At 35.1% G+C, this 21,666-nt stretch overlaps 5 protein-coding genes across 6 annotated transcripts; 1 reads left to right on the top strand and 4 right to left on the bottom strand.

Moving 5' to 3' along the window:
- Positions 1–459: 459 nt before the first annotated feature.
- On the top strand, positions 460–4,713 carry LOC145588188 (polyprenal reductase 2-like). The gene is made up of 6 exons (XM_081644834.1): positions 460–957; positions 2,056–2,405; positions 3,171–3,405; positions 3,969–4,067; positions 4,231–4,302; positions 4,411–4,713. Exons 1-6 carry the CDS (start codon positions 796–798, stop codon positions 4,513–4,515), a joined length of 1,023 nt encoding a protein of 340 aa, XP_081500960.1. The 5' UTR covers positions 460–795; the 3' UTR covers positions 4,516–4,713.
- Positions 4,714–4,953: 240 nt separating this feature from the next.
- Positions 4,954–8,746, bottom strand: LOC145589898 (NADP-dependent D-sorbitol-6-phosphate dehydrogenase-like). The gene is made up of 6 exons (XM_081646598.1): positions 8,461–8,746; positions 7,255–7,349; positions 7,042–7,159; positions 6,535–6,667; positions 5,884–6,103; positions 4,954–5,419 (listed from the first exon to the last, which is right to left on the bottom strand). Exons 1-6 carry the CDS (start codon positions 8,591–8,593, stop codon positions 5,189–5,191), a joined length of 930 nt encoding a protein of 309 aa, XP_081502724.1. The 5' UTR covers positions 8,594–8,746; the 3' UTR covers positions 4,954–5,188.
- A 604-nt stretch (positions 8,747–9,350) lies between these two features.
- Positions 9,351–12,158, bottom strand: LOC145588187 (NADP-dependent D-sorbitol-6-phosphate dehydrogenase-like). The gene is made up of 7 exons (XM_081644833.1): positions 12,017–12,158; positions 11,545–11,643; positions 11,474–11,490; positions 11,327–11,429; positions 10,750–10,882; positions 10,093–10,312; positions 9,351–9,808 (listed from the first exon to the last, which is right to left on the bottom strand). Exons 1-7 carry the CDS (start codon positions 12,147–12,149, stop codon positions 9,578–9,580), a joined length of 936 nt encoding a protein of 311 aa, XP_081500959.1. The 5' UTR covers positions 12,150–12,158; the 3' UTR covers positions 9,351–9,577.
- Positions 12,159–12,496: 338 nt separating this feature from the next.
- On the bottom strand, positions 12,497–16,502 carry LOC145589896 (NADP-dependent D-sorbitol-6-phosphate dehydrogenase-like). 2 transcript variants are annotated; one of them, XM_081646596.1, is made up of 6 exons: positions 16,376–16,502; positions 14,250–14,344; positions 14,043–14,160; positions 13,503–13,635; positions 12,950–13,169; positions 12,497–12,852 (listed from the first exon to the last, which is right to left on the bottom strand). In XM_081646596.1, exons 1-6 carry the CDS (start codon positions 16,407–16,409, stop codon positions 12,622–12,624), a joined length of 831 nt encoding a protein of 276 aa, XP_081502722.1. In that variant the 5' UTR covers positions 16,410–16,502; the 3' UTR covers positions 12,497–12,621. The 2 variants fall into 2 exon arrangements, with proteins under 2 accessions (XP_081502722.1, XP_081502721.1); XM_081646595.1 differs by lacking the exon at positions 16,376–16,502 and adding an exon at positions 15,373–16,359 and having other exon boundaries at positions 12,498–12,852.
- A 139-nt stretch (positions 16,503–16,641) lies between these two features.
- On the bottom strand, positions 16,642–19,950 carry LOC145589897 (zinc finger CCCH domain-containing protein 1-like). The gene is made up of 4 exons (XM_081646597.1): positions 19,814–19,950; positions 18,999–19,085; positions 18,109–18,911; positions 16,642–16,910 (listed from the first exon to the last, which is right to left on the bottom strand). The coding sequence occupies exons 2-4, from the start codon at positions 19,030–19,032 to the stop codon at positions 16,806–16,808; spliced, it is 942 nt and encodes a 313-aa protein (XP_081502723.1). The 5' UTR covers positions 19,033–19,085; positions 19,814–19,950; the 3' UTR covers positions 16,642–16,805.
- Between the last annotated feature and the right edge of the window lie 1,716 nt (positions 19,951–21,666).

Genomic DNA, 21,666 nt, shown 5'->3' with positions numbered 1-21,666 from the left:
GATCACATCTTTATGATGAAGTTTGATCTACTATTAGGTTTAATTTATTTGTTTGTTCGTCTGTCAAAGTTTGAAGATTTAGGGTTTCACAATCTCCAAAAGTGTCTAGAAGGCCATATGAGTTTTTTCACCCAAACAACTATTCATATATGGATCTCAAGCCGAATTAGTGCTAACTCACAGATTGTATTGCTTCAGATGAAGATTTTTATAAAGGCGATCGTTGATCAAATCTGCGATGCAACTAATTCTAAGGTGAATTGTATTTGTATTGAAATTTTAGATTTCCTCGGAATTGTTTGTAAGTGCCGTTTGGCTATCTTTCATTAATGAAATCCTTTCTCTTCTTGTCAAAAAAGTCAATTTCGACGGGTTCGCCTGTAGAGAACGAAGAAAAAAATTTCTGGTCTCTAGGCGAAAAATTCCAATTGAGTCGGGTCAAAAATGATCTAGCTCTTTAGTCTTTACACCCCCCTCATCACAACAAAGTGTCTCTTCACTCTCCACCATTATTCTTTCATACGTTTTCGTTTTCCTTTCCCCTCTCATTGAATCAATTCCCTCAAAAACTAGAGTAAAGAACACACTCGAGCACATGTAGCTTTAACTTAGGAACCCCTTAAAAAAAATCCAAAACAAAATACCCCTTAATTTGCTCTTGCCCCAAGCTTAGTATCTTCTTAATCCCACCATTAAATCATCAAAAACTGAGTCTTTTGATAGCTTGCAGTGCAAAAAACTGTTGGTAATCCAATCTGTAATTGGGTTTTTTTGGCAGAGAGATTTAAGGTGAAAATGGAGTTAGAAATTGAAAGATTACTAAGAATGGCATGGTTAGCATGGATTTTGCCCATATTAATTGTTTCATTTCCATCTTCTCATCTCAATTCTCTGCATCATATTCTTCTTGTGTGTGCTGGTCGTGGCAAAATCTGCAACTCATCTTCTCGTCTCAATGTAATCCTTCCTTCTTCTCTTTAATTACTGTATATTTAATTTCAATTTTGGATTTGATTGAATTTAGTTCTTTGAAATAGCAGTTTATGTTCTGGGTTTTATTTTTGTATCATTAATGTTACAATTTTAGGTTTATGTTCTTTGGATATTATTTATCAAGTGGGTTTTTTTTTTTTTTTTTTAATTTTATTTGATTTCAATTGTTTGAGTTAAATTTGATGCTGTCTTTTTCTTTTAATTTGGATTGATAAAATGCCCGTTTGTTTGCCTTGATTTAAGGGTTTTGACATGGTTTAAGGGTTGGGTACCCCAAATAGAGATTGATGGAACACTTGCTTATGTTATTAGATGAACTTTAGTTATTCGTGTGTAGAGAGTCGCAAAGGCAATGATGTTGATGGGATATGGGTACCGATATGACCCCCACATGACTTTACTAACTAATTTAGTTGACATCCACGTAATTGGGTTAACTTTGATTGATGTAGGATCGGCAATAGATAGAAAATGAGGAGCTGTTGAGTAATGCAATTAAGTTGTTCATCTATGTCAAGGGGATAGTGAAGAAAACCTGGGTTTTATTGTGGTCAATCATCGTCTTGGAGATGAAGCTACATTTCCTAGATGGGATTATTACCTTTGGAGCTGGAATTGGTAACTCCTGAAGTGAATAGTGATCCCCTATCTCAGTTGGAGCTCATAATTTAAATGGGAAACAATAGTTAATGTGAGTACTAATTTATATTTGAATCACGGTTTTTGATGAAGTTTCTGCTTGAGGAATGTGAACTGATTTTCTAAACTTCTGATTAATAATTACTATATGATATCAAGCATAGCTAGAAATGGCAATGTGTTTTGTATATATCAAGCATAGCTAGATATGGCAATGTGTTTTGTATATATCAAGCATAGCTAGATATGGCAATGTGTTTTGTTGAATCCTTACTATCACATTTGTTGGCTTGACCATTTCAGTTTGATGCATGTATGAAATATGTTTATTTGAAAGCATGTAACCTCTTTTCTTATGTTATAGATTGGTCCTTTTATTTATGGAATTCATCTTTCTAACATGAGCCCTTCTGTAACTTATAGAAACTCACAGTGCCGCAGAAATTTTTCTCTCATTTCTATGTGTTTGCTGTAATATGGACAACATTTTTGCTTCTTGCAACTTGGGAATATGCACATAAAATTGGATCCTTGGTTTCAGAAGCTACATCTCACTCTACTGTTGCCAGTTACTTGACTGGAGGCTCACACATTTTTTCCATTTATAAAACACAATCAACTTCACTGGAGCACAACTTCAGAATTTGGCGATCCGTCTTTCTTCTTATTTTGATGGAATTTCAAGTGTTGCGGCGCTTGTATGAGTCACTATATGTGTTCAACTACAGCAGTACAGCCCAAATGCATATCTGCGGATATCTAACGGGTTTCTTGTAAGATGCTCATACCTAATGTGTCAAAGCTCCCTGAGTTGAATAGCCATCTTATTCATGATACTCTTATCTGCCTGCTTCAACTGAGATTTTGTTGGCTTAGTAAATAAGTATGCATTTATGCTTGGTACAATACATAATAGGAATAACACACAAGAATGCTTATCTGTGCTATCCCTGGTAAATGATGAATTTTCTGGATGTGTTAGTTGTCATTTTGTGTCAATTCTGTTTAACTGTCTTTAATATTAATATCTGCAGTTGCCTCTTTTCTGATCCCAGACTTTCATTGTAGTTTTGGTAAATTACTTCTTAGCTGTGCTCAAGGTTTGTGCATAAGCTATATGATGGCTTAATAAACCGCACAGTTGTTTATGCCACCAATAATGAGGATGTTAGGATATACAAAGACCTTTGACATGACATATCCTAATTCCGCACTTGAGTGACTATAAAAAGCTGGTCTTGTTATTCAATAATAATTGGGGACCAGTTTTCTCCTGAGTTAAGACTTGCGTTGCACTTTAGAATGTAGATGGAAGTAACTTTGCTAAGATAAGTTTTTCTGTAGGCCATTGTTAGCTTTTATGTTTGTTAAACAAATTGATGATTGATTCAATTAACTTGAGACACACATTGTCTTTGCATTGGTTGTTTATAATTACAGTTCAACAGATTGAAATGTGCTTTACAACTGTTTAATTTACTTCATATTAACTTTAAATCGACCGCTCTTTACCTTACATGATGTAATTTTGTGTTTAGTTTTTACACGGCTGCACCACTGTCCCTTTGCTGCAATTGTGCACCTGAAGTATTTACATTTGTAGCAAACAGAGTTGCTGAATTTATTGTGAAAGGAAAAGAACACATGCCACCTGTAGAATTTCAATGGTTGGAGTTTCTTAGTCCTCTACTGAAGCTTGGTTGGTTTCAATGGATTGGAGCAGTCATTTTTTTCTGTGGTTGGCTTCATCAGTGTCGTTGTCATGCCATTCTTGTGAGTATTGCTTTTTGAAATTTCCAGCTGGCCTGAAAAAGAGATTTGAGATTTGCTAACTCATTATTACAGTAGTTTGCTTGATATATTCTATTTGTTCTAATGACAATTAGCAAGTTTTTCCCTAGCTAAATAAGTGGGAAAAAAATAGTAACAACATTAGTCCTCTGTATACTAGATCATAATATTCAGAATTGGCTTAGCTTAATTATTTTGATGATTCACGTATGCTTCTCTCTTCCAATGTCACAGTGCTTATTCCATCGTAAGTTTTAAGGTACAGTGCTGTGAGTTTCATCACAGGTCTCCATGTGTCTTCGGGGAGCCTTATGATTATATCTATGGGGTCAATTCTGTAGGCTGTAGGGATTTCTGACATCTTGGCTTTCTGGTTTTAGTGATTAGAGGACAGTCTATTTCTTGGATTATTTGCCATGCTATTAATAACCCATTTACCCTTAATTCTGCTTATTAGACTATTAGTTGTCTTGTGTTTGGTTTACAAGCTTTCTGTTGAAGGTGATGAGTGTTATACTAATGCGAAATTGCTGATAATATATCAGGGAAATCTTCGAGAAGTGAAGGAACAAGATAACGATTATCGAATTCCTCATGGTGACTGGTTTGAAGTTGCCTCGTCTCCTCATTATCTTGCTGAGATTGTAATGCTTCTTCTCCTCCATCAACCCCCTCCACTCCCCGCCCCCCCCCCCCCCCCCCACACACACACACAACACGCACACACACACACACAAAGCCACTAAAGTAAGATTTGCAATGTTTCATATGTTCTCCTTGGTAACTCTTGGTTGATTTATCATGAAGGTTATGTATGCCGGTCTTGTGGTTGCTAGCGGAGGCCTAGATCTGACAGTGTGGTTAATGTTTGCATTTGTGGTAATTCCTCTTACCTTGAATGAAATGCATATAGAAAAGCAATTGACATTTTACTTGGTGTCTATATCTGTAATAGCTGAGAAGGTCTAATGCAATGGTTTGTGGCAGATGGCTAATCTTGTGTTTGCAGCAGCAGAGACACACCGGTGGTATAAACGCAAATTTGACAACTATCCAAGCAACCGCTATGCAATTATTCCCTTTGTGTATTGACAGTTATTGGTGCTACATTTGTACATATAACATTATAACCTGAAAAATGTCTGATTCATCTGTTGTAACTCTCATTTAGAGAAAAAGCGTATACAAATTTGTTCACTGATTGTATACAAATTTGTTCACTGATTCTGAACTTCATGTATAATTTTTGCCCTGCGGCTCACATTAAATGGCAATACTGAGATGGTTAAGATTCGAAACATTATACTTTACACTGCTTTGATTGCTTTCTGCCTCGTCGTAGATAAGTGATCCCTAAGTTAAGACAGGGGGAATGGCCGAGGGGGTCATAATGTCATATGTACACTATTTTGAGATTTTTTGGGGGAAAAAAGCCTCGTTTCTACAAACAAGAGAAATTTTGGCTTATGCAAAAAGGATTAAAAATCAACTTTTCAAGTTTTAGTCAATCACGGTGAATTTTTAGGAAACTTGATAAAAACACTAATAACATACGATGGCAGGTATGATAATTCGCATGCCAAAAGCAATGAGCTATATAAGTTCAGAGTTTCACAGATGTGCAAAGTTCTTTATTTATCTTAGCTACAAATGATACTTCCATGCCATGAAGCAACAAAGGGACTATAATTGGAATCAATCATTAAGCATAGACATGTCTCTTTAATAGGTCCTAAAGTCTTGTTTGTAACTGAGCACTTCAGCTTCATGCATACAAATCTATTCCCCAGAACTTGGCTGGTTGATTGGTCCGGTACTTACGATCCATGCTTTTAATCTGTTCCATGTCTTCTTCAGTCAGCTCAAAATCTAGAACTTGAAAGTTCTCCTTCAATCTATCAAGCTTGGATGACTTTGGTATTATAATTGTATTGCGCTGAATCCCCCATCGGAGAGAAATCTGAGCTGCTGTCTTTTTGTGTTTCTCCGCAAGACCCTGATCATAAAGGAACAGGATTAGATGAGTAGTAGCCAACCAGATTACAAGTGAATTATATTTGATGTTTACCAAATCCTTCCTGAAGAAAGGACATAACACCTGATATTCTATGATCTTGTCTCACAGTTAGTTGTTGTCTTTGCAAATATTGCAGCCAGGTATTTGAGAGTTGAGACATTTTGTAAAGTGGAACTTTAAATCATTCTATAAAACTCACTCTAGAAATCCTCTTTGCAGGAGACAAAAAAGAAAAAAAAAAAAAAGAAAAGAAAAAAAGGGATAAAAAGCGGTCTCAAACAATTCTTTTAAGTACTGCCTAAGCCTTTGAAGAACTTTCTTTCCGCAATATGGAAAATATTGACACGATTCCATTATGAAACTGGACGCATAAGATTTTTTTAAATATTGCTTGATGCCTATTGAAATAAGACAATATCTGCATAAGAACAGAGAGAAACTACCTTTAGAACTGGATCATCCAAGCAAGATACTGTCCCAAACCATTCAGTGTTAGCAGCTGCACCTCCTAGAGGAGTATGGGCGGTAACACAGATACCATGCTTCTGACAGAATTTCACCAGAGAATCACGTTGGAAGTAAGGATGTGTTTCAATCTGGTTCACAGCAGGCTTGATTTTGGAATACGCTAAACAATCTCTTGTCAAGAAGACGTCATAATTACTGCAAGCAGTTTCAGTTATTAGTGATCTAAACTATAATCAGTTCAGGAAAGTTATGTGAAGTTTGCCAAATTTTACAGACTTCCAGCTTCCTATAACCAACAAAACACCAAATTCTAACTGGAGAAGTCTTTCAAAAGAAAAAAAAAAAGTCCAACAGGAGAAGTTCTAAAGAATCATAAAAAACATTGAGAAATTTGACATGCATAGCCAAAATTCAGATACTCTGTAATTTCATAATGAAATAGAAACATTACCCTAGTTATTATGCAAGTATGAAGTATCTAATAAGACGTCTTTGAGGGTTACTTAACTAATATGATGTCTACACAAGGAAAAAACATGACCTTATCGTAAGGCAGTAGGAAGAGCACACTACTACTTGTGTCAGACACAATCAAATGAGGTTATAAGTAGCTTCATTTGAGTTACCTGATACCAATGCTGCGAGCTAAACCCTTAGAAACGAGATCTTCCATAGCGTGCCATGTGGTTTCCAAGGATATGGTAGTGTCAATCTCGAGAACACCATCCTTATCCAAAGCACTTGCAGTGGTACCAACTCCTGTAAGAACATTGTGCAGGAAGAACTTAGCTTTGTATCACCGGAAATATATCAGTTGATATGTTTCCTACATGACTCTTCTGAAAACTTACAACAGAAAAAATTTCACAGCTATTGACTTAAAGAGTGTTTATCTAACTACAGCTACAATAATAAGGTCCTCAAGTGACATCCTAGACATCCATAGCTCTTGAAAATTATAAATTCAAGTGTAAGCAGTCTTTTAGTATGAAACTACGAATTTTGACCACATCCATCTCATAGCATTGCACAAATAATGTAATTTGAGTTTGATCCTCAACAATCTGTTGTCCCTAACATAACCGTAGAAAAGTCACAATCCATCATAAAAGAGCCAAGAATATTAATTTTACCAGTATGCTTTGTAGCTACGGGAAAGTGAACTAGGTACAGATCCAAATAATCAAGTCGAAGTTTCTTCAAACTGTCTTTGCAGGCTTCGAGTACATGTCCATGGTCAGAGTTCCACAGCTGAAACAGTATCATACATGATATATGAGTGTAATTGTTATCTGGTGATCAGGATATCTTCCAAAATAGGAACTCCCCTTTCTAAATAGACTAACCTTAGTTGTAATGAAAAGATCCTCCCTCTTAACAAGCCCAGTTTGAAATGCTTCAGCTAGTGCCTCCCCAACCTCAGCTTCATTCTGGTAATCAGCTGCAAGAAATCTTGTGCAGTTACACATCATAACCTTTTAACAAAAAGCTTAAAATAATACATTGTAACAAACATGAATACATGAGTGCTATTTTCCTACTCGTTCTAAGGCTCTTGCATATAAGTACATTTTGAAATATACTGACCCCGGAATTAAAAATTAAAATAGTCATTCTAAACCAAGAAACAACAATATAGAAACAAAATCCAACAACATCAACAACCACCCTCCTCACATGTTGAGGAGGGCTATGAGCCTATGAGGCTCAGGCTTCCATTCATGATCGGGTAAGAATCAGGGATAATAAGAAGCTGAACGAGCTCAAGTTTATAGCTCTAACTCATGCTCAGGCTAGCTCAACCACTTAAGACTCAACTTTCCATAGTGAGTTCCAAGGACTTCCAACCAATTAACCAAACAAACACTTTCTCTATAGTTAAAATATTCCTGCTTTAACATTTTATGAGAATTTAGTAAAATCCATTGTTACCCGTAACTCATTACTCATCTACTCTTTTCAATCTTTACAATTGATCAAGCAGACAAACACTCCAACTCATCAGCTTCTTCGCCGAGTTAAGAGGTACTCAGCCTACTACCTTTATTTATTAATTATTATGGTCTCAAGTCTCAACCTAGCTTATCTTGGCTTAACTCGAGCCCACTAATTTCGGGTTTTGACCGAGCTGAGCCGGTAGCTAGCGAGCAGGACAAGCTCATTATCACCCTCAGCTAAAACTGTAAATTGTAACAGCCCTATAACAACTTATACAGAAACAACTATTTCCCAAAACTGCAGCAACAGATATACACATGCACAATTGAACAACCAAATTGCAACAAAACATCAACACAGATATTTCAACCCAATAACACACGTAAAATAGACATAAATTAAATGGGTTTGCTTTATATTAAACTAATCATATACAACTAAGTTTAATTAAATCATACACCAATTTATACTTAATACTGTCTAGTAAAAAAATCAAATAATAACAGATAAACCACAAAATCCCCATAAAAATATCTGAAAAACCCACCAAAAAAAAAAAAAAAAAAAATTGAATCTGGGTATTTGTATAAGAATAAAGGAGAGAAAGATGATACCAGCGCAATCAAAATGTCGGTAACCGATTTGAATGGCGTTGAGGATGAGATCTTTGACATCTTTCTTATCCATTCGCCAAACTCCAAGCCCAACAATAGGCATTTTGAATCCATTGTTGAGTGTAATCGCCATTTTTATATGTTTTCTTTATTCTTAATCTCTAAAAAAACAGAGAAGGCTTGAACAAGAACAATGTAGAGGCGTAGAGCAGTAGCAGATGAAGCACACGTATTTATTTCTTGTACCTTTCACTCAGTGTGAATCGGGTATCATGCGGAGATTTTTTAATTAATGTGCTTTTTTTTTTTTTTTTTGAAAGATTAATGTGATTAGTATGGAACATTACTCCGTATTATTGTTATTGTTCTCGTTGTTGTTATTATAGGAACAGTTTTAACCACAGAATTTCTGTAACTACCAAAATAGTTACATGTACTCGTGGCATATATGAGTATGTTTTGATGGAGTCATGTTATGTTCGTAGGGAAAGAAATTAGATGAACTTTCTATCGTGTGATGTTTAACATTTTGCAATTAATTGATAGTCCCTCTACGAAGTTACTCCCTCCATCATTTTTTTTATACGTAGTATGTTTTGTTTGAAAATATGCATTTTTGATCATTAATATACTCTATATTATTATACGTGTTATATTCATATATTATAGTCCATGTTTTGTCAGCATACAATAATTTAACTTGACAAAATTGTCCATAGTACAAGTAGTTTAGTACTATATATTTTGTAAAGACTTTGAAAACATGCAACTTTGATAATTAACAAGTGATTAGGCTAACGAATATATCCACAAGCATGATGGTGGTGAGTCATTTCATCATAACGACGACTATTAACCCTCATCAATCCACAACTTGAGGTCAATACGCATGAAACAAGTCACTATATGTAATAGGGATGCATATGAGGCTGAAGAATTAAGGATGAAATGAAGTATGGCATTTTGCGAGACAAATGCAATACATTAAACATGCTTAAGATGTGACAAATTAGTTTCTTATCTTAGCTGCAAATGATACATAAACACCATGGAGCAACACAGGGACATGTCCCTTTACTAGGTCCTAAAACCTTATTCTTAGTTCAGCACTTCGGCTTCATCCAGACACATCTATTCCCCAGAACTTCTCTGTTTGAATGGTCTGGTATTTGCGATCCATGCTTTTGATCAGTTCGATGTCTTCTTCTGTCAGCTCAAAGTCTAGAGCTTGGAAGTTCTCCTTCAAGCTATCTAGCTTGGATGACTTCGGTATGACAACTGTATTGCGCTGGATCCCCCATCGGAGAGCAATCTGTGCTGCTGTCTTTTTATGTTTCTCCGCAACACCCTGATAAAAAGGAACAGGATTAGATGCAGAGCAAACCAGATTCAAAATGACAAACTAGATTGAACTCCTAAACTCTGAAATAATCATAATTTGAAGTTAGTCCATCATACCTTGCAAACGATTTATTTAAAGGTGCCTACGCCTTTGTGCAGCTTCCTTTATGATTATCATGCAATGGTGCTATTAAAACTACAGGCGTAATATATATAATACTTCGTACTTCATATTGCCTGATGCAACTGAAACAAGACAATATTCGCGTAACAACACAAGGAAACACTTACCTTAAGAATTGGGTCATCCAAGCAGCACACTGTTCCAAACAATTCAGTGTTTGCAGCAGCACCTCCTAGAGGAGTATGGGCAGTAACACAGATTCCACGCTTCTGACAGAATTTCACCAAAGAATCGCGTTGAAAGTAAGAGTGTAATTCAATCTGGTTCACAGCAGGCTTGACTTTGGAATAGGCTAAACAATCTCTTGTTTGAAAGATGTTATAGTTGCTGCAACCAGTTTAAATATTTAGTAATCTAAATTAAAGATCCAACTATTATGAGTAAAATGTATCCATGACAAGCACAGGAAAATAATGTGAAGATGTCATGTGTTCAGATTCCCGGTTTCATAATAGTTACTAAACACCAAATCCCAACTATATAAATCTGTAGCATCATAGAAATTATTGATATAATGAAGTGAATGATTAGATAAATTCAAATATTTTGGAATCATCAAAAAAAGGTAGGATAAGAAAGGCATTAGGCCTCATAGAACAGATTTTCTAGAGGGTGGAGCATAGCCATTGTTGTTACATAACTAATAAGATGTCTTTAAAGCTTAAGTAACTAACGAGATATCTCTGTAACAAAGGAAAAACATAACGCATAGGAAATAGAACCCAAAAAAAAAAGGAGATTTCAAGTAGCTTCATCAGAGTTACCTGATGCCAATGCTGCGAGTTAGACCTGCATAAACGAGATCTTCCATAGCATGCCAGGTGGTCTCCAAGGATATGGTTGTGTCAATGTCCAGCACACCATCCTCATCCAATACACTTGCAAAGGTAATAACTCCTGTAAGAACATTGTACAGAAAAGCTTAGCGTGCATCACTAAATTAAATATCAGTTGACACATTCCTATATAAGTCCTTCGAAAAGCTACAAGAGAGGAATGTTATCAGTATCTTCAGCTCTCTTTCAGTGAATATGAGGCGCCTAAACTCAAAATGAATACAGTATATGCGCACCACAACTAATGTTCATAAACCAATTGCACAAAAAACCAATTATACAAGTAACATTCTTCATGCATGTAACATCATAGACATGCCTAGCTATTGACCATTTATAATTACACATGTATTTAGACTATTTATATTGCTCTTATCCATCTCATACCACTGCACGAAGAAATTAACTTTGTAACAATCTGATTTTCAGCCATATGTTGTCCCTAACATAAATGTAGAAAAAACGCAATAATCCATCATTCACGAGTCAAGAATTTGAAGTTTACCAGTATGCTTTGTAGCTAAGGGTAAGTGAACTAGGTACAGATCTAAATAATCAAGTTGAAGTTTCTTCAAACTGTCTTTGCAGGAATCGAGTACATGTCCATGCTATGCTGCAATAGGATTATACATGAAAAATGAGTGAAATCGACATCTGGTAACCAAAATTCTTCCCAATGTTAGAAACTTTGTCCCCTTTTTTTCGCTTTGCAAAAAGACTGACTGACCTTAGTGGTAATGAAAAGATCCTCCCTCTTAACAAGCCCAGTTTGAAATGCTTCAGCAAGTGCTACCCCAACCTCAGCTTCATTCTGGTAATAAGCTGCAAGAAAGCTTACCCTGTTACACTTACACATCGTATCTTTTCAACAAAAAGAGCTTATGACTATAGAAAAACATTGTAATGAACATGACCTAGAGTTTAACAAAAAGAAGAGCTCCGTATTTCCCAAAGTGCGAAATTGGACATACACACTAACACACCGACACGAGCATAATCAAATGAAAAGCAGACTAATAAAACACTAAGCAACTAAATTCTCAACCCAATTAACACAGGTAAAATAAGCATAATTAAATGGATTTGCTTCAAACTAAATTAGAAAATCCTCGTAAAAATGACACCAAGAAAAAATTAGTATCTGGGTCTTTGCTTAAATTGCAACTTTATCAACAAGAAAAGATAAAGAGAATACCAGCACAATCAAAGTAACGATAGCCTATTTTAATGGCGTTGAGAATAACATCTTTGACATCATTCTTTTCCATTCGCCAAACTCCAAGTTCGATTATGGGCATTTTGAATCCATTGTTCAATATTATCGCCATTTTTCTCTCTTACTGTTGTTGGAACTATGATCACTATTATCAATTTATCATCATCATTAATACTCCGTATAATAATGGCTGCTAAAACATGATATTATTATTTTATACGAGTGTGGAAGTGTGGAACCCATGCATTTTTTTTTTTTTTTTTTAACACCGATCATTCATGTGTGACGTGCTGTTTATAGTTTTGCCTGCTACATATTTATTGTAGCAATTGAATAGTCTTCCCCAATTTTATCGGTTCGTAAATGGGATCACAATGAGTAGTATAAATCAAATATTTTATTCAAACACACGATTTTTACTGAATTTTATCAATTGTAATAAAGAAATAATGCTTAAGAGTTCCAAAGATGTGCCACGTTTGTTTTTTTATCTTAGCTACAAATGATACATAAACTAGACATGCATATCCCTTGTTCTTTTAACTAGGTTCTAAAATCTTATTCTTAGTTCAAGCACTTCACCTTCATCCATATACATCTATTCCCCAGAACTTTGTTGTTTGATGGGTCCGGTATTTACGATCTATGCTTTTAATCTGTTCCATGTCATCTTCTGTCAGCTCGAAATCTTGAACTTGAAAGTTCTCCTTCAATCTATCTAGCTTGGATGACTTTGGTATGACAATTGTATTGCGCTGGATCCCCCATTGAAGAGATATCTGTGCTGCTGTCTTTTGGTGTTTTTTCGCGAGACCCTGATCATAAAGAAACAGGATTAGATGCAAAGTTGCCAACAGCTTGATGCGACTGAAATTAGACAATATTTGCATAAGAACAAATGGAAACACTTGCCTTAAGAACTGGATCATCCAAACAAGATACTGATCCAAACCATTCAGTGTTGGCAGCAGCACCTCCCAGAGGAGTATGGGCGGTAACACAGACTCCATGCTTGTGACAGAATTTCACCAGAGATTCACGTTGGAAATACGGATGTGTTTCAATCTGGTTCACAGCAGGCTTAATTTTGGAATACGCTAAACAATCTCTTGTGAGAAAGAGGTCATAGTTGCTGCAACCAATTTAAGTAATTAGTAATCTAAACACCAGAGTTCAGACTCCCGGCTACATACTGGTTACTAAACAGCAAAGTCCAACGGGAGAACATCTATAGCACTATACAAAATAATGAGATGTGAAGTGAATGACAATAAATTCAGATGTGATACAATTCCTCAAATAAAAGTTTGAATACGAAAGACATTAATAGGCCTCATACAGCAAGGTCCTCCGAGGGTGGAGCATTACCCTTGCATGTTATTTACGTAACTACAAGACCAAACCTTTCACATCAGAGTGATTAGGCAAAATCAGATAAGGTTTCAAGTAGATTTATTAGAGTTACCTGATACCAATGCTTCGAGCCAAACCCGTAGAAACGAGATCTTCCATGGCATGCCAAATGGTCTCCAAGGATAGAGTAGTGTCAATATCCAGCACGCCATCCTCATCCAATGCACTTGCAGTGATACCAACTCCTGTAAGAGCATTGTACATAAAAGCTTAGTTTACATCACTAAAATTACCAGTTGATATATATTCCTACATGACTCTTCTGAAATCCACAAGAGAAGAATATTGTCGGTATCAGCTTTTTCAGTGAATTTGAAGCACCTAAACTCAAAACATATAATACACAGTATGTCAGTATATGAGCAAAGCAACTAATGGCTTAAGGAAATTAATCAAAATCTAATAAAAAAGTCTTCATGTAACATCCTAGACATGCATAGCTCTTGGGCATTTACATACTCTATATTCAAGTAATCAAGAATGAGACTATGAAAATTGCTTTTATCCATCTCATAACACTGCCAAAAAAAAAAAAAAAAAAAAAAAAAAAATTGGCAATTCATCATTCAAGAGGCAAGAATTTGAATTTTACCAGTATGCTTTGTGGCTACAGGTAAGTGAACTAGGTAGAGATCCAAATAATCAAGTCGAAGTTGCTTCAAACTATCTTTGCACGCTTCATGTACATGTCCATGGTCAGAGCTCCACAGCTGCAATAGGATTATACATGATAAGTGAGTGTAAATGTCATCCGGTGATCAAAGTTCCTCCCAAATTAGAAACTTTGTCCTCCTTAGACCTTAGTTGTTATGAAAAGATCCTCCCTTTTAACAAGCCCAGTTTGTATTGCTTCAGCAAGTGCCTCCCCAACCTCAGCTTCATTCTGGTAAAAAGCTGCAAGAATTGTACCCAATTACACATCGTAATCTTATCAGCAAAGACAGTAAGATAATAGTACATTGTAATGACCATGAGAGTTTTCTACTCGACATTCTAAGGCTTGCACATAAGATGGCTCTGAAATAAAACAACCCTAGACTTTGTAAACTTAATAGTCATTCTGAAACAAGAAACAGAACCATAATCACACAACAGCATCACGAGGCCTCCATTCATGACCTGGTCAGAAGCTCAGAATGAGGGATGATAAGAAGCCGAGCAAGCTCAAGCTCATAACTCAACTCATGCTCAAGCCAAACTCAATCACTAAATCTTTCTTCTCCATTTCCAGCCAAATAAACCTAGCACATACTTTTCCTCAAGTTATAATATTCCTACTTCTAATTCTTTCCCTGTATTATAAGGCTTTCATAACAGAGTTTGTAAAATCCTTTTTTAATATCACAACCCATCTACTCTTTTCAATTCAAACAATCAATCAGAGATTCCAGCTCATGAGCTTCATTGCCAAGCAAAGTGGTGCAGTGGTGCACAGCTTAGAACGTTACAGTCTCAGACTAAACTTGAGCTTCACACGAGCTCACTAAAATCGGGTTTTGACCAAGCTGATCTAGTAGAGTGGTAGCTAGCAAACAGGCAAGGCTCATCATCAGTCCTTTACTAACAACTTGCACATACATAAACAACTATTTCCCAAAGTGCAACAATACACATGCAAAATTGAATCAAAAAAAAGACTAAAATAAATTCTTACAAAAAATTCAACCCAATTAACACAGGTGAAACAGCCATAAATCAAATGGATTTGTTTCAAATCAAAGTAGTCAAATTCAACTAATTTTATTTAATTCAAACACTAATTTATTTGATTGATTCGGCATGCAAAAATTTGTATAAACTCCCCATAAAAATAACCCCCCAAAAAAATTAAAACCATAGTTTGACCCTAAGATTACTTGATTACATGCAGGTTAAAAAAAATGTGGTATTTGCAGCTTAATAATAGGAAATAAAGAGAATACCAGCGCAATCAAAGTGACGATAGCCGATTTTAATGGCGTTAAGGATGAGATTTTTGACATCCTTGTCATCCATTCGCCAAACTCCAAGTCCAATTGTGGGCATTTTGAATCCATTGTTCAGTTTTATCGCCATTTCTCTTTCTTTTTCTTTCTCTAACTCCATTAACAACATACTTGTATACAATGTAATTTTTATTTTTGGTATTTTGTGTGCACGTTGTTTAATGCTTCAGACTTAGTGCATCAGACATGATAAAGCAGGACAGAGTTATCCAATAATTGTATGATATTTGTCCATAAAGATACGGAGTATGAACTTTGTACCAGTTTTTTTTTTTTTTTTTTTTTTTTTTTTTTTTTTTTGACAGTGAGAAAAAAGAAAGAAAAACACAAGCAACAATTCAACGTTTTGCAATAAACTGATATACTTGGAATTTGTAAAAGAGATAGTACTCTATTTGATTGTTAATACTCCACATTTCGGATTGAACTGATCAGTATTGTTAATACTCCACAATTCGGATTAAGCCGATCAGTACATAGGTGTAAATTTGTAATTAGATATAACAGTTCATGTTCGTAGAAGTGGCCTTTTATTTAGAATTATAGAATTTGAATATCTTACTACTGAGTATAATTTTAATATTTAATCTGTTTTCGGTATTTTTTAACATGTTTGGTAGATTTGGCTTCCCTGATTCTTCCTCGTGACAATGTCCACAACTGTAGTTGCAATCTTAATTACGCATTCTCCATTCACTTTTTTGGATTAATATCATACATTGATTTTCAAGTATAAAAAGTTTTTTTTTTTTTCCCTCTAACTCAAAATTTTCGACTTTTACTTCGAACGGTCTTCAACCAAAAACTTCAACCCTTCAAGCCAAAAAAAGCATACATTTCACCTGTTCATCACCTACTTCCATAGTTCTATGTCGAATTAAAAAAAAAAAAAAAAAAAAAAAAAAAAAAAAAAAAGGAAAAAAAAAGAAATGGCACGTACCAAAATTGAAGTAAAAGCAACTGATTTTTTCCATTTGACTTTGGTCAAATCAGCTTCCAGCTATTTGAGCATGTAAAAAACACAGGATCCAGATCCACTCCTCGAAAAATTACAACCATGGTTTATGATGATCATCCAAACTGGAAGTTGAGCAGTAACTGCAAGAGCCAATATGCCTCTTTAACACAATGTACTCTGTTTTTCCAGTAATAGTTGCTTAAGCTAAGCACATGCCAAAACCCATTTACATAATCAAAGCCCCTCGAGAATTACAGTGACAAATATTTTTTTCCAGAAGTATATCCTAAAAGAAATAAATACTAGTTCTTTGAAAACTACTGTTTTGCCATGTAGCTAGAAAATCCGAAGTGAAATTTCCTGCAGTATACTAGTCTAAAGTACAGAATAAGAGTGTAGATTTACAAACTCTTCATTTTTTTTCTGCTGCTGCCCTTTTACGTATCTCATGAGCAGTGTTAAAGATTCCTAGGGTAGGCTGGTTGCAAACGAAACACTTCTTGTTCTTGGCATGATGCTGCATCCAAAAGAAAAGCTCAAATTAGTAAATGATGAGACATCCAAGAGGAAAGGTCAAAAACACCATTGCACCAACGGAAAAAGTTAACTAGCACAACCCAGTAGATGAAGTGTATCCACATGACCAACAAAAAAATCATACCCAAAAGAACAATGGCAATTGCTATGAAACATAAGTACTAGTAATAAATTAAACTATTCAAATATGGCATCAATAGCCAGACAAGCCAATTATGTTGACATTATACCCGCCCCCCCCCCCCCCCCCCCCCAATCCCTTAGGATAGAATTTTTTATTGTGAAAAAAGAATTTACAGTTGCATAAATTTGTACCCTTAATTTTCCTATTGTACCTACATGCCCACAAGCTTCAATCCTGAAAATCCTGGTCAGCAAACACTGCCAAATTCAGAAGATAAACCAGATGTTGATGCCATGCCAATGAGCATAAGCAGCAAGCTCTCGCTTTTTTCTTTATTCTTTTTTTTTTTTTTTTTAAGGGGAAGGGGGGGTGGGGGGAGTAGTTATACAACAAACAATATTTTTTCAGTTAATTTTGTGGAAGAAAAAGTAGGTGCAAGATTTATGTCCGATGAGGCTATAAAACATAGCCATAGCCTGTGAACAGACATGTCCATCTGTGACAATCTTGCAGCCTTGCCTTTTCATTTTACCTTCTACCAGACTACCACCCAGTCACCCACTATTTTCCTCGATATTGTGCTAATGCATAAACATTGCCAAGCTTTAGCTTCGTATAGCATTCATTGAAGCTTTTCCATAGTTAAGGGACCCAAAGGCAAGTTCACAAAGTAAAGAAAAGTGAAATTTTGAGATTGTAAACCATTTGGCTCCAGCTAAATATAGCTCAAAAAACACAGCCCAATTTTCATCGAAATCTTCAGAGTCAAAAGATTTTTCATTCATCCCAAGATTATTCATTCATTTAAATGATTGGTAATAGAGTGATGGGAAACCTGCTTTTCAAACTAGGTGTGATAAGGAGTTAAGGACACATCACAATTGAGTCAACTACAATACTACATGGAACGAAGCCCTTCCATACCAAAGTTCAAAAGTCATCAGCAGCAAATAAACTTCAGAATTTGTTACTAAAAACAAAGCATGTCATGCATAAATCACAAGCACTCATGGCAAGCATAATATCAGAAAAACAGATGAAAATTTTCAATTACCTTCAAAGCACAATGCTCACAGAAGTAGTGCTTGCATTTCGTCATTACTGGGTCGACAAAAGGTTCCCTACAAATAAAACAGGCAAATGGCAAGGAATCATCGTCCTCTTCCGAGTCATGATCAACATCATCCTCATCACTGTCATGACATCCCATAGCTAAATTTCTCTTTCTAGCCTTTTCTGCTTCATCCCATTCTTTTTCCATCTGCCATCCAGACTTATAATCACCCCGATCATGCATAAACTTACATGAGTCACCATAGCCACAGTAGCCAGTTTCTTTGTAGTCCTTACAAATGTCTGGTTGGTAGTCAAATCTAGCAGATACTCTAATATGAGCTGAGGCCCTGAGAGGTCCGTGAGCCCCACCAGCTTTCTCAGCAGCAACAGTTTGCTCACGGCGGAAACCTGCTCTGTGATCGGTGTAACTGTTCATACCCTTATATACCTTTTCATCACCAGATGTCTTGTTAGTTTTTCCCTTCAACGCCTCCGCAGCTTTCATGAGAGCTCGCTCTCGAATAGCCCTGGAGTCTCTTGAGAAGTCTGTCTCAGTTTCAAGAGTAGCTGTGGCTTTGCTATCATTCTGCACCTGAATCTCTTTCGAAGACTCATATTGAAACAGCACATTTTTTTCATCCTTGGTTGATTCCTCGGACACAGTCCGCTTGGATGTCCCAGTAGCAGGCCTTTTAGCAGAGTGTGTCACAAAACTCTCCCCTTTATCATCATCTCCAGCGTCAACTATAGGCCGTTTTCTCATGTTTTTGTTCCCCATTGGTTTTTTAACAAAGCTGCACACTGCCCAAGAAAAAGAAAGTCAGCAACAATCAAAATATAAAACAGGAATAGGAGCAAAAATATTGATATGCCGGAAAAGAATCAAACCTTGTTCAGTCTTATTTTCATTTCCCTCAGACATACTAACTTTGAAGAACCTAGCTTATGCACAGAGCCAACAGCACACACCGGAAACTGCAAAATTGCATAGGTGGGAAAATTAACAATTTGGCCAGCAAGAATTATCAATTAATTAACATTGAAACATGTACTACGAAAGTACGAAGTATATCAAATCTTAGATTAAAAAAAAAAAAAAAAAAAAAAAAAAAAAAAAAAAAAAAAAAAAAACTGCCACACCAATTCTAGCAGCATACACAAGAAGGTAATGCAACATTATACTCCCTAAATAGCTAAATACTTCAAGAAGGTAATGAAGTCCAGTTGCAGCCTAAATAGCCAGTATTGGCTAGCATTACACTTGTATAATTTTAGTAATTCATTATCCAAAACTCATAAAACCAAAGAATATCGATTAAAAAAATTAAGCCTGTTCAACAAGGCGAGTCCCTGTCTAAATCAACCTTATTATGTCAAGCTACTAAGAGTAATATATGCCTTCCTCTTGAAGGCCGTATGCAATCATCATATTGAACAAACCATAACAACACAAACAAAATGGTTCATAATCTAATTTCATATTCAATTATCTCGAAAAATACATAATTTTAGGGATATTTGATTCAATAATCTCGTAATTTTCTTTTCTTTTGGTTATGATGTTTCATAATCTAAGAATTTAGAATCAATAGTTGAGATTTACGAACCCTAAACTTAAAGCACTGAAAATTAAATTAGATTAGATGAAATATAAACCCTAGATTGTGAAATTGATATGATGATAACAACAACAAACAACTTACCTTAGAAGCTACTTCAATGGGGATACAAGAATTAGATTTAACGGAGAACGTCAACTGCGCTTCAATGGAGAACGTTGAGTGCGCTTCAATGAAATAATTGAGAGAGGTAGGAATAGAGGCCTTTGAACCCAGCGTGACTGCGTCTAATACTCCTTCCGTTTCTAAATACGAAATTGGAGAAAGTAATAAAATATAAAAGTAGTGGGGTAGGTGGAAGAATATAAAAGTGGAAAAAATTGACGAAGAGAGAATATGAAATTAATGAAATATAACTTAGGTTGGGTCACTAGGTAAGAGAAATGAATTAAATATTATAAAAACTTTCCAAATAAGAAAATGGGACAAGTATTTAAAAACGGCCAAAAAAGAAAAGTGGAACAAGTACTTAAAAATGGAGGGAGTAAATAAATAGGGCGGGTCTTTTTATGATCGTCTAATTATGAAGAGAGCGTGATTTATAAGAGTTTTAAGTAACCTGTTTTAAAAAGAACTTCGTACGGAGTATTAATTTTCCTTGATTCTTTCGAAGTTTCGGTTTCAAATATTACTTTCACACACCAAAGCTTGTATTAATTCTTTGTAAGTTTTTTAGATTTTTTAATTTTTTTTTAAAAAACATCTGAAATTACATTAATTAAATTGAGTTTACAATAAACGAAAGGAATGTAAAGTAACTTGAGTTACTATAGGCATAAAAAGCCCTTACACAGTACTAATGAAGGTCATTAATGACATTAACCTTTAAACTTTTACAACAAGTGAGGACAACGCAAATAAGGCTTACCAACATACATTTAAACATGCCATGGGACAATTGATAGAACTTAATCCTAAATTGACTTTACTAACAATTAAATTAACGAATTTGTGAAACTACACCCTAGATTATGAAATTAAAAATTGAAATCAAAGGAAAAAAAAAAAAAAAAAACCCTTACCTTTCAAGATGTTTCAATGGAAGAAAGAAAGTTGTTTGAATGATAAATTTGGAGTAATCTTCAATGATTGTGAGACAAAGAGAGGGAGAGTTTTTCTAACCTGCGTTAATGTTGTACAATATTTTTCTACTGTCAAACGACTCAATATTTATGCTCGGTTTTTTTTAGGTTTAATTTACTTAAATAATTGTGGTAATTTATGTAAATAATATAAAAAGTTATTTTTGTAATTTGGTACAAAATTACTCCGTAAGATATTTTCTCCGTTTCTTTTTAATTGCATCACTTTCATAAAACGAAAATTTCAAATTAGTTGCATCATTTTTCTTTTTAATTACTAGTGCTAAAATCTCTATCTCGATCATATGAATCCAATTTTTTTTATTCACTCTATTTCTCTTCCAAAAATTGCCTTGGAAGTAGAATTAATTTTTTGAAATTTGACAACCAAAAATATTACTTGTACGAGTATTAGATTAGCTTTTGACGTGGATGAATGATGTGAAAAATTAATACAGAACACCTAAAGATAACCGTGCTCAAACACTAAAAAGGTGAAAACACATAATGTACATCATGTTCTCAAGTTAGAGAGTCAATCGAGTCACACAATGAGGCTATGCTTTGTATTTAGGTTAAACTTAGATTTTGTTTTGTTCACTTTAGTATTCTCCGCGTGGGATCAACTCAACAAAAATAAATTCAAATGAGCTTTGATAAAAGGTTAAAATGGATATCGGTCCTTCAATCCTATCATATGAATGGAACACACCTTTTAACAATTTTATTTAAACAAGTATTTGCCTTTTAATATCTAAGTTTAATATTTGCCTTTGAATATCTAACCTTATCTGAAAGGAATGGTGTCCTTCGAACAAGTGTATTATTCCGATAGAGGGTCGGAGCTATTGGAAA

The sequence above is a fragment of the Chenopodium album genome, chromosome 17 (assembly GCF_948465745.1).
Source record: "Chenopodium album chromosome 17, dcCheAlbu1.1, whole genome shotgun sequence".
Taxonomy (NCBI): Eukaryota; Viridiplantae; Streptophyta; class Magnoliopsida; order Caryophyllales; family Amaranthaceae; genus Chenopodium; species Chenopodium album.
This window is presented reverse-complemented; position numbering and strand designations above follow the sequence as displayed.